Here is a 10275-nt window from a genome sequence, read left to right as displayed (position 1 = left end):
ATAATACATCGTCGCATGTTTCTACAAATGTTTAATTTTTAATATAAATAAGTATAAAATTCGCGTGAGTTATATTTTATCTTAATTCACATTGTACATTTTTCTGTCCAAAATAACTTTTTTCTTAATCTTTAAGACTTATTTTTAAATTTTGTTACATTTGACTTGTTATAACGAATAAAAATCAAAGGTTGAGAAACGCAAAAGGTGAAAAATATTTAAGAGAGGGGAAACAGACCCGAGAGACATATGCGTGCTTAAAGGAAGGATCTATAAAGCGAGCGATGAGGGGAAAGAAAGAGAGGAGGTTGAGAAGCAGCTGCCAAGCGGCAAAACGAAAAACAGAAATCAAGCAGCTGGTCGCCCCGTGTAAAAAACGCAGGTGCACCGACCATGCATCCCTCTTTCTTCTTCTTCTTTCTCCCGTAAATACTAAATGGTAGCGGCAGCCGTTATCTACACGGATGCTCGTTGTCCGCGAGCGAACGAGCGCATGCCGGGTTCTTCAGCATATAAGATCACCATGAAATCGATTTAAAGTCATTGTGAAAAATTCTGTCAAAGCTATTAAGCGGCACGCGTGCATCTAGGAACCTCCTGACATAATCACTAATAGCGTGCATTGTGTACATATACATACATATATATCGAAAATAATTACAAGTTTCAATTTTAAACTCAAATAAGACTTTTAAAAAAAAAAAACAATTGAAAAAAGTCGTCAATTGCCTCAGAAGCAAAGATATATTCAGATTAATATTTTTTTCTTCTATTTTACGCTGGTTTGTTCCATCGCAAATTGGTACCATCTGTCTATATCATCTGTTTTTTTTTTTAATTTGTTAGTTCTGACCACCATTCTTATTACTTAACAGTTACTTAACAGTTAAAAAAAGATAATTTACCTGACTACCGACATCCGCGCAAGAGCGTGATAGAAAGCTGGAGCGTTCCTTGATCGCGGCGATGTCAAGTTTGATAGTACCAAGGATAGCTTCGATCTTGGTGATTCTGCCACCGAGATCGCGTATACTTCTACCAACCTCGGCGATGTCACTCTTTAACAGAGCCAGTTCGCTCCTCATTCTTGAACGTTCGGCGAGTTCCTCGCTGGCGTTTCGCGTTCTGAGTACTTCGGCTACTTCACTCTGCAACTCCGTTACAGCGCTTCCGAGCCATCGTACCCGCAATCGCTCGTTTTTCGCCTCGTTACCGCTTCCGCCGCGAAGAGCGTTTACTTCCTTTCTGCACGCATGAAAAAATATTATAATATAAGCGTTTCTGGAATACTCCCCATTATTATATTCTCTTTTGCACTCAATTAAAACACAGATCTTAAAATTTTGAACTTTTTATAAATATTTAACATTTGTGTAATAATTAAAATATTTTACAAAGTTTAATAATTTGATAATAGTTCTCACAAATATAAAAACTGTTTAATGTTATGAGAAATTTAATAAGAGTTTAAAATACTTCCGACCTGATGAAAAATCCTTGATGGATATCAATTTAATCTTTGAGATTGCTTGCACGTGTGCCAACAAACACTGTAATTATACTCTCGGCTAATTAGTTGTAGCACATGTGTATTATGATATGACGTTCGAAAAAAATTTTTTTATAAATTAAATCTTACCTAAGTTGCTTCATCTCGTTTCTGAGGACGATGAGTTCGGTGTTTTTCTCCATCGCGCGTTTCAAACTCTTCTCCAGAGCATTGTAATCTTCCTGCCGATGATTCAGCAATGCGTTCACTTGTTCCTGCAGCAACTTGATCGTACTGCTGAGATTTGTGATGTCCGCGCACGTGTCAGCAATCAGCGCGACGATAATTGTTGATAACAGAAACCACAATACGTTTGCCATCTTCGTCGATCTCACAGATGCCTGGATCCTTTGACTCTTTTAAGAATCTTATAAAAATCTTTTAACTTATATTTTTATTCGATATATTCTTAAATTATTGTTATATTATGTGTTTTGTTATATGTTTATTATGTTTGTTATGTTTTATGTAAAATCAACGATTTTTCTAGAATTTTAAGTTTTAATTTGTAATCAACAAATTTATTACTTTTAAATTTGTCGAGTTGTAAATCTTCGCAGAAGAAACAGGTTTTAAGTTGTTAGATAGATTTGACTTTGCGATTTAACTTTCCGATTTTTTTATTCCTCACGATACTTCGTCACCGCTATATTAATTGCAGATCAACCATAATTTACAATCTGAAATCGTTCGATGAGCGAAGTCGGTGATTGTTGTAGCGCGTTTGACCGCTTACTAAAGCGGCCGAAATGGCGTACGAGTTTTATATCGGCCCTTGGACAAAGGTGTCCGTTCGGACCCGGTGGAGCAGGTGTTCGGCAACACCAGGCCTTCGTCAAGTATATATTGTCTCACGTCGTGCGCTGTCCCGTATCCCCACACGTTTCTGTTACGCGCGTAGGCTCTTGCCTACTCTCACTGTGTTCATGTCTTGTCATAAGATCGTAATAGATATGTCACATAGAATCGCGATATGATAAATGTGCGGATAGGTACGAAGTGTTGAGTAATGAGAGCGCGTCTGAACGAAGCGATTTTTTATTAAAAAATCTAACTTTTTGCATTTTACGCTAAAAGATATTTTTCTGTAATTCTTGAAGTTTTTTTTTTATATATGTACATACATATTTTATATATGTACATACATTTTTTTTTATATATGTACATACATACATTATATGTAAAACTTCAAAACAAAAAAAATTGTTTTTTTTTTAGTCTAAATTTTAGAGAAAAGGAGTTCGATAAAGATAGAACAAATGTGTGCAATTATCGAATAAAATTAATAATTTATTGAAAACAATGTCCATCCGATTGCAATCTATCGCCTATAGTTACGCCTATAGTTATATATTAGTAACACGTGTGTTATTAAATCGGGATGATGAAAGTATAAGAACTACGTGTGTCCGTATCGAAGAAAGGTCTTTTGTACGATAAAATGTTGAATATAACATTCTCAAATTTCCACATATACAAATATGCGCGAGAATAACGTTTTTTCTTTAAATACAGCTATTCATTCTCAAATAATGTTTACGAAATCTCATAATTTCTCTTCAAACGCTGCTAAAGCTAAATGTTGGCTATTTCGTGAGTAATGTGCCAGACAGCACAAAAATCCGGAAGAGATTTTAATTTAAAGCTATCTAAAAGATGTATAAATTATTTTAGCCATCTTTTATGACGTGTCTTTCAGATTTAAGTGCTGTCTGGGATGGCAGAAAATGGCATCGAGCTACTTATTCCCATAAAGGCAAATGATCGGTACAACGACCGCAATAAATTCGATTAATAATAATTCGATTATATAATAATAGAGATCTTTTGCAATTCCGTACTTTTTAAATATGATAAACACCGAAAATCGCGTACAACGTAAATTCGAGATAAAATCTTGACTTATGATTTTTTTTTACGGAATATATTTGTACCACAAGATAACATTTATGATACATATTTGTATTACGGTATTGCAAAAACCCGCTAATAATCTCGAGTTGGAGTGAAGGCTCGGATTATAACTAAAAACCGTGCGTAACAAAAAGAGACGGAATGCAAGAGTAGTTTAGTAGTAGCGACGGAAAATTCTCATCCAAGAAATAAGTAAGGACGTTTCTGTTTTAATCCGATTCAGCCTGTAATACCAGCTCCAATCTCAAAATGTGTGTGTAATATACATATATTGTATAAATAATTTATATGCTTATGCCCCTTCGCGGCACTACACTTAATTCGTACTTACATGCTACAATATATAGTTAGAGGAGCATAGTTTAGTTAGATTTTAGTTAGATTATAAAATAAAATCTGTAATTTTGTTTATATACATTCAACAATTTAATTAAATCTGCCAAAAAATGTCAATAAAAAAGAAATTAAATAGACCGAAAAACATCGTTTTTTTTCACTATCCTAGTGCTACGGTCCTAATTGGATTTCTTATGCCAACACGTGCCAGTCTTGTGCCTGGTTGTGTGCTTTCAATAGATATTCTAAAGTAAAGAAATCACGTTGTCTAAAACGCATTCGACGCTTCTAATACATGCTACGTAACAAGTGCTAAATTATTTAGCACAAATAACGGAAGTCAATCCGCGGTCACACAGCCAGAAAGTCAAATGTAAGTTTGTGTAATGTGCGTACTAAATCGGGCTTTTTAAGTTTGAGCAGATCCGTACGTGCCAGTAGGAGGTCGGTAATGTTTGGGCAGTGTTAAGATCTGCAAGCTGTTGAACGCGTACTTGCGTACACCGATGTTCTTCCACGTGTTCTCCCGACGACAGCCCTCGCTACGAGAGAGAAGGCAATTCGTATTTGTTCAATAATTAGAGTATATGTACAGAGGAGTGCATCATATCGTTCCGCTCCAGGGGAAGTATTTCTCGGAAATTTCTCCTCCGGCTGTTCCTACTACTGCGCGCCGTTTTCCTTCAATCTCGGGCCGCTGGCGGAAATCGAAAGAATAGTACAGCGCACGGTAGTAGAAGCAGCCAGAAGAGAAATTTCAGAGAAAAACTTCCCTTGGAGCGGAACGATACGGTGCACTCCTCTGTACATGTATATATATGCACACACACACACACACGCGCGCGCACTTTGTGTGTGTGTATATATATATATATATACATATAAGGTCAAAATTATTTTATTATTTTTATGAAATTATATACACCGATTATTCTAAATAACATTATTCTTTTGAATAAGTGATAAATGAGGTGTGACCTCCGGCTCCTTTTGGTAACTCCAATAAATTGAATCAATTAACAGGGCAATAATGAACCATGGCAGGATGTTGCGCCGTCGAAAAAAAATTTTTTTTTTTTAATTTTTTCGACGGCACAACATCCTGCCATGGCTCATTATTGCCCTGCTAATTGATTCAATTATTCTTTTGGTTTAGAAAACGAGAGTTTTCAAAGAAAAATAAATTTTTTATTTGGAAAATTTTTTTATATTTTATGTTATCACGCAATTATGTTAATGCTGCATAATTTCTGATGAATTTCGAAAATTCAACACTTAAAATGTCCTTCAAACAAGTCAAAAAACTTTTTTGTACTTACCTTCGCATGCAGTCGAGAGCTCTCATGTATTCGTGCTCGGCCAAATGATACTCTGACGTTAGTATATTTACCTGTTCGAGAGTAATTGACATACCCGTCCGATCTTTCGCGCTCTTACAACTGGTGAATCTCAAACCACGCATTCTTCTGCATATCTGAGAAGATAATTGTAAGATTTCTACGTTTTTGTTGACCTTTTCTTGTACGCATGTTTTTAAGTTAGCCATCATGTCCGATAATGTGTGACCTAGAATTGATCTTGTGGCGACTAGAACAAAAAGACTCATTAGTATTTAATTTAGTTTTTTTGGAATCATAATGTTAGATTTTTTTATATCTTTCAAATTTCTATATATGGTTTTTTTGTAGTAAAAAATGAATAAACAAAGGTCGATAACAAGACGATTAGTTGAAAAAAATGTTTATATTATCTTTGAATAAAGTGACTTTTGTTGTCCATCGTTTACTCATTGTTTTATTTTTCGGGAACGCCAACATATACAGCACTACATTCATAATTTTAACAATTAATAAAGAAACTTAATAAAGAAATTCATAATTTTAGATTAATAAGTTTTTTATAATGTAAGATCGTAATAACTGCTTACAACGTGTGGACGTAGGTTCTGTTGGTAAATTCAGCTTCTTAAATCTCAAATAATATTCGTTCAGTCTATCAAAGTTGTCCATGTTACTTTTTTCCTGAGGTTTCGTAGTGCCGAGGCTTTCGGCCAGGGAAGCCATTTCATTGATACCAACGTTGAAAAATACCGGAGTAACATTAAACGACACCGTTTGTCTGGAGGAGGGCACTAATGGCAAAAGAGAATAAATTGCATCTGGAACTGGAAGTATTACCGTCAACGCGCTCCGTGATCCTACTACACGCGGCATAGGAAACTGAAAGGCATTGGACTTTCCTTCTACTCTGAAAAAAATAAAAAACGTTTACGTTTTAGATGAAATTTGTGTTTATCAAAATTATGCAGAATCATATATTATATATATTCAACCCTCATAAGTCACAAAGTACTTAATGAAAATAAATTTTATTATAGTGTTTTGGAAAGCTCTTGAATTCAGCTTAGAGAATCTGCAATAAAAAATAGGGAGTTCTATTTAAAATCTCCGCCAGCGGCCCGAGATCGAAAGAGTACGGTGCGCGGTAGTAGGAGCAGCCAGAAGAGAAATTTCAGAGAAATACTTCCTCTGGAGCGGAAGAGGAGGAGCGCCCTACCCCTGGAGGAGTGCCACGATAATGCACTCCTCTGTACATCAATATAATATATTATCAATATAATGTCTCGTATAAAAGTTTTACCTGGGTTGAATGCCGCATCTGGATAAAGTAAAAGTGACAGTGTGCGTATCTTCGACCGCTACAGCCATGTCACCCCACATGTCTATCTCATCTCCGTAATAACTAAGGAGGCCTTCAAAAGAGACTAATGGTCCCAATGTTGTGAGTATCAACAGAAACATCGGATCAGGTCGTTGGCACCACAATTTTGCCATTAAACCGGTTACTAAAGCAGTCAGCTGGAATTTTTTGTTTTTTACCATTAGGTTTGATTAGTTTATTGTTAACTTACTGTTGCTAGTTTAAATGTTCTTACTTTATAATAATATAAAAATAAATCGCTTACCGCTTGACTGAAACAAACATCTCGTCTATATCGGACATTGCACACGCGCTGTGCTGTTTTAGAATCTTCTTGCACACGGAACACCGAATGTGTCAGTCTAGCAGTCTTCAGCAGTCCGTCCATAGCTTGCCGCAGCTTCTTCATACTCGGTCTGAGCTCACACGTCCAGTCGACAATTGACGCAAAGTCCAAACCTTCGGTGAACTTGTTCCTCTGTCCCGAATTACTTTTAATCACGCGAGTCATAGAATCGACCGCTTGGCACACTTCATTGGAAGACGAGTTACAATAAATATCGGTTATCCCTGATAATGCATCAGTTTTGTAGGTTTGTACCACACTTTTGCTAAAAGCATTGATAGAAACGATTCTCTTACCTTCCTTCGCCTTGGAATACGCCGGTTTCTCTAATTCTCCCTCTAATCCCGGATTGAACTGCTGTCGTTCATTTGATTCGTCTAGCAATTTGTTCGATTCTTCGCATTTGATACCGTTCTTCGGCTGAATGGTGACAACTTCGGCATTGTGCCGATTACTCGGCAGACAACCACTCTTGAGACTTTGCGTTCTGCCTAAGCTCTTATTGCGTAAACGTACAGCTGGACTACTACATCTACCGCAGAGAAACTTCACTTTCGATACCAAGCACATGACGCTTGCTTCGATATTCAACTGAGTAAGATCCCACGGCTCTGGCTCGTCTGTAGGTTTATAATAATTCGCAGACGGCGAATTGCACATCTTCTGGGTATCCAAAAACCGTTTGCACGGGTCAGAATCATTCTTTAAGTCTTCCTTTTCATCATCGTAGTTCTCTTTCTTTTCGTTGTTGTGACTCTGTTGAATTTTGTTGTCGTTTGTTCCGACTTCTGTCTGTTTTAAATCGTCCTCCACTTCTGGAAATATTACAAAATTCTCTTCCGCATCATTCTTGCCTGTATTACTGTTGGGAGTGTCGTTTCTCGAGTAAGATAAAGAAGTGTACTCGCCATTCTTTATGCCACTCTTTGACCAGATATCTTGCACGCATTCGGGAGTATCAGGCGTAACGAAATCGTCGAAGTCAGGGCTCTTCAAATCGAAATTTAGCTGTTGCGTGATTCGTTTAAACGGAGATAAGGATTGATTGGCTTTAAAATCTAGTGTTAAAATGTCTTCCGAGGTCGAAGTGGAGTCTTCTTGAACTTTGGCAACCTTATACTCTTCCAAAAACGTCAGCGCTTCTTCCACTAAACCAGGATCCCAAAGACTAAGCAAAATTCGAGTTTTCGTGATCATATCCTCGCATATCGGCAGCATACCGCTTGTCTGCTTTTCTTTAGCAAGTTTCATTAAGGATCTCATTGCTTCTACAACGTCCCGACGTAATTGCTTGATAGCTTGAATCGCGTCATGCGCCATTGTAATTTTTGATGTTCCTTGATATAACTGATTACTCCGCATAGGCGATTCTTTCAGCGCCTGCACTAATCTGCAGAAGCTGCATTTTATTTTGGGGATCATTTAAATAAAACAGAATTGTACATGTTAATTTCATACCTAATCAGTCCACCGTTTTTACTTTTATGAGAGTGAGCAGTGAATGCTCCTACACTAATAAAATCGTAAAAGCCGCATTTGTTTAGTGTATCATTGTGAACCCACATTCTTTGAAGATGCAAGTTTAGAGGTGCGAATTCAAGTGTGCGGTCATTCTTTCGTGATGACTGTTTAAAGTAGCTTCCTAAAACTCATAAAATATAAAGATAATATATTAATTTTCAGAATATATATAATATATAAATATATATATAGTTATATAAATATATATGTATATAGTTTTTGCATATTGTTTTTTACATAACATAATTTTTTGTAAATTGAGTTTTTCTGTTACAAAACAGATGTGGATGTCAATGTTACCTTTATAAGCAGCTAAGTTTTCTTTGGCTTGAGAATACAAATGTAACAAGTGAAGATGGCGATCCAATAATTCGATTTGTTTTGTATGCCACGGTTCTCTCAGTTCTCCCATTCCAGCTACCTCTTGTAACAACTCTTTTTCTTCTTGTATCCAGATACCTCTGCAAGTTTTCGCTACTTTATTTTGATTTCAAACTTTTGTTCTAAAATATATCCGAGATATACTTACAATAAATGTTGAGGAAACTCGAAACAAAGCTTGCTTTCCGCCATAATTTCATGTACGCATATATCGCCACCTAATCCGGAATGAAATCTAAAACATACGAGTTTGATGTTGTAAACATTGATAAAGTGAGAAATTATCAGTGCTTGAACTTACCTGTAAGTTTGTATAAACGGGTTTGCAAAGAGAAGTTTTAACTGGCCTTGATGTGGGAACTTGATTTTTGTCCCTAATCTCGGAGGTAGAGATTGCGAGCGTCTGTGCGAGGGCAACTAAACGAAAACTATTGTATAAAAACATATACTGGTAAAAATGAATAATAATGTTTAAAATATACTTTGATTCAATTAACTTCTTACTTGTTGGTTGTTACTGCTATATACTATGTTTCGTGATGGCGTACTCTCTGTACTATTTCCTTTATCCTCGGCTTCCAGATTCCATACATTAATCGTTAAAAATCCTACTGTTGTTGATTTGGTTGATTTTAACGGTATCCTTAATCTAAAGTAAAAAAAAAAAACAAGAATTTAGAAAAAAAATTATATTGCTGAAAAAATAAATCAAACTTTTAAAGTTTCGTATTTTTTACGAAACTTTACCTTGGAGTGTCTTGTACTGTGTTAAACGTCACTGTCGCACTTCCTATTGGAGTTGCGGTTTGGCTAACTTTTTCCCTAACGTCGTACGCGGTTATCCTAATTTTCGTTTCAGTAGTCAAGCCATCGCTAGCTCGAAAGCTCACCGTAGTTAGAAAACTTGGATTACTACTTCGCTGAAATAATCAGTAGCACATAAAACGTAGCAAGTATAAGAAAAAAATTTTGTTTAAAAAAAAAAAATTTTTTTGTACTTACCTCCACGACTTCTGTTTTAGCATATTTAATCCAACTTTTAGAAGATTTTAACTGTACATCTATTTCTAAAACGGGAGTAGGTGGGCGTCCGTGACCGTCGCATAACAGATTGTCGCAGGCTAAGGATATCTCGCACATTGGTACTTCGGCTGGATCTAAGAAAACGAATTTAGCATCAATCCAATAATATATGCCAAAAGTTTGATTTCACTTTTCATAAAATAAAATAATCTTACAGTTGACATAATCGCATTGATAATGTTTTAGAAATTATATATACATATACATATACAGGGTGTCCCAGAATTGGTTTAACATCTCTCGTAGACAGGTAGAAGAAATAAAACTGAGGTGAAAAGTCCTATACCATTTTGCTAGATTCGCAATAGTTACCGAGATTTTAATTAACAAAGATCCGCGAATAACCGTGCATCGGGCTGTCTTACGCGCGTAGGACAGCCCGGCGCGCTTCACACAATTACATTTTAATATGTATATGTTATAGTATATGCTGTTATATTAGCTC

General features: G+C 36.1%; 2 protein-coding genes across 12 annotated transcripts in view; both read right to left on the bottom strand.

Moving 5' to 3' along the window:
* Window positions 1–860: 860 nt before the first annotated feature.
* On the bottom strand, window positions 861–1992 carry LOC109861710 (protein scabrous-like). Its single transcript, XM_020441471.1, has 2 exons — window positions 1640–1992; window positions 861–1245 (listed from the first exon to the last, which is right to left on the bottom strand). The coding sequence occupies exons 1-2, from the start codon at window positions 1867–1869 to the stop codon at window positions 876–878; spliced, it is 600 nt and encodes a 199-aa protein (XP_020297060.1). The 5' UTR covers window positions 1870–1992; the 3' UTR covers window positions 861–875.
* Window positions 1993–2818: 826 nt separating this feature from the next.
* LOC109861711 (type II inositol 3,4-bisphosphate 4-phosphatase) overlaps window positions 2819–10275 on the bottom strand; it is a 28098-nt gene continuing 20641 nt past the window's right edge. For 8 of the 11 annotated variants that reach the window (XM_020441478.1, XM_020441472.1, XM_020441480.1 and 5 more), the window contains 13 exons: window positions 9750–9904; window positions 9495–9667; window positions 9252–9396; window positions 9049–9164; window positions 8896–8982; window positions 8667–8827; window positions 8304–8493; window positions 7142–8235; window positions 6765–7069; window positions 6440–6657; window positions 5727–6046; window positions 5119–5386; window positions 2819–4341 (listed from right to left, as the gene is read on the bottom strand). In XM_020441478.1, coding sequence (XP_020297067.1) covers window positions 4209–4341; window positions 5119–5386; window positions 5727–6046; window positions 6440–6657; window positions 6765–7069; window positions 7142–8235; window positions 8304–8493; window positions 8667–8827; window positions 8896–8982; window positions 9049–9164; window positions 9252–9396; window positions 9495–9667; window positions 9750–9904 — 3365 coding nt within the window. In that variant the 3' untranslated portion in view covers window positions 2819–4208. The remainder of the gene's footprint in view (window positions 4342–5118; window positions 5387–5726; window positions 6047–6439; window positions 6658–6764; window positions 7070–7141; window positions 8236–8303; window positions 8494–8666; window positions 8828–8895; window positions 8983–9048; window positions 9165–9251; window positions 9397–9494; window positions 9668–9749; window positions 9905–10275) is intronic. The other 3 variants (XM_020441476.1, XM_020441475.1, XM_020441477.1) reach the window with 3 other exon arrangements.

The sequence above is a fragment of the Pseudomyrmex gracilis genome, unplaced genomic scaffold (assembly GCF_002006095.1).
Source record: "Pseudomyrmex gracilis isolate BER0280 unplaced genomic scaffold, ASM200609v1 scaffold_945, whole genome shotgun sequence".
In the NCBI taxonomy this organism is placed as follows: domain Eukaryota; kingdom Metazoa; phylum Arthropoda; class Insecta; order Hymenoptera; family Formicidae; genus Pseudomyrmex; species Pseudomyrmex gracilis.
Note: the sequence above shows the minus strand (reverse complement) of the source record. Positions and strands in the feature narration are given on the sequence as shown.

Coding starts and splice junctions, on each gene's coding strand:
- LOC109861710 (XM_020441471.1), bottom strand. CDS start 1,869: ATGGCAAACGTATTGTGGTTTCTGTTATCAACAATTATCGTCGCGCTG. Junction 1,246..1,639: donor AACGAGATGAAGCAACTTAG/GTAAGATTTAAT, acceptor TCATGCGTGCAG/AAAGGAAGTAAACGCTCTTC.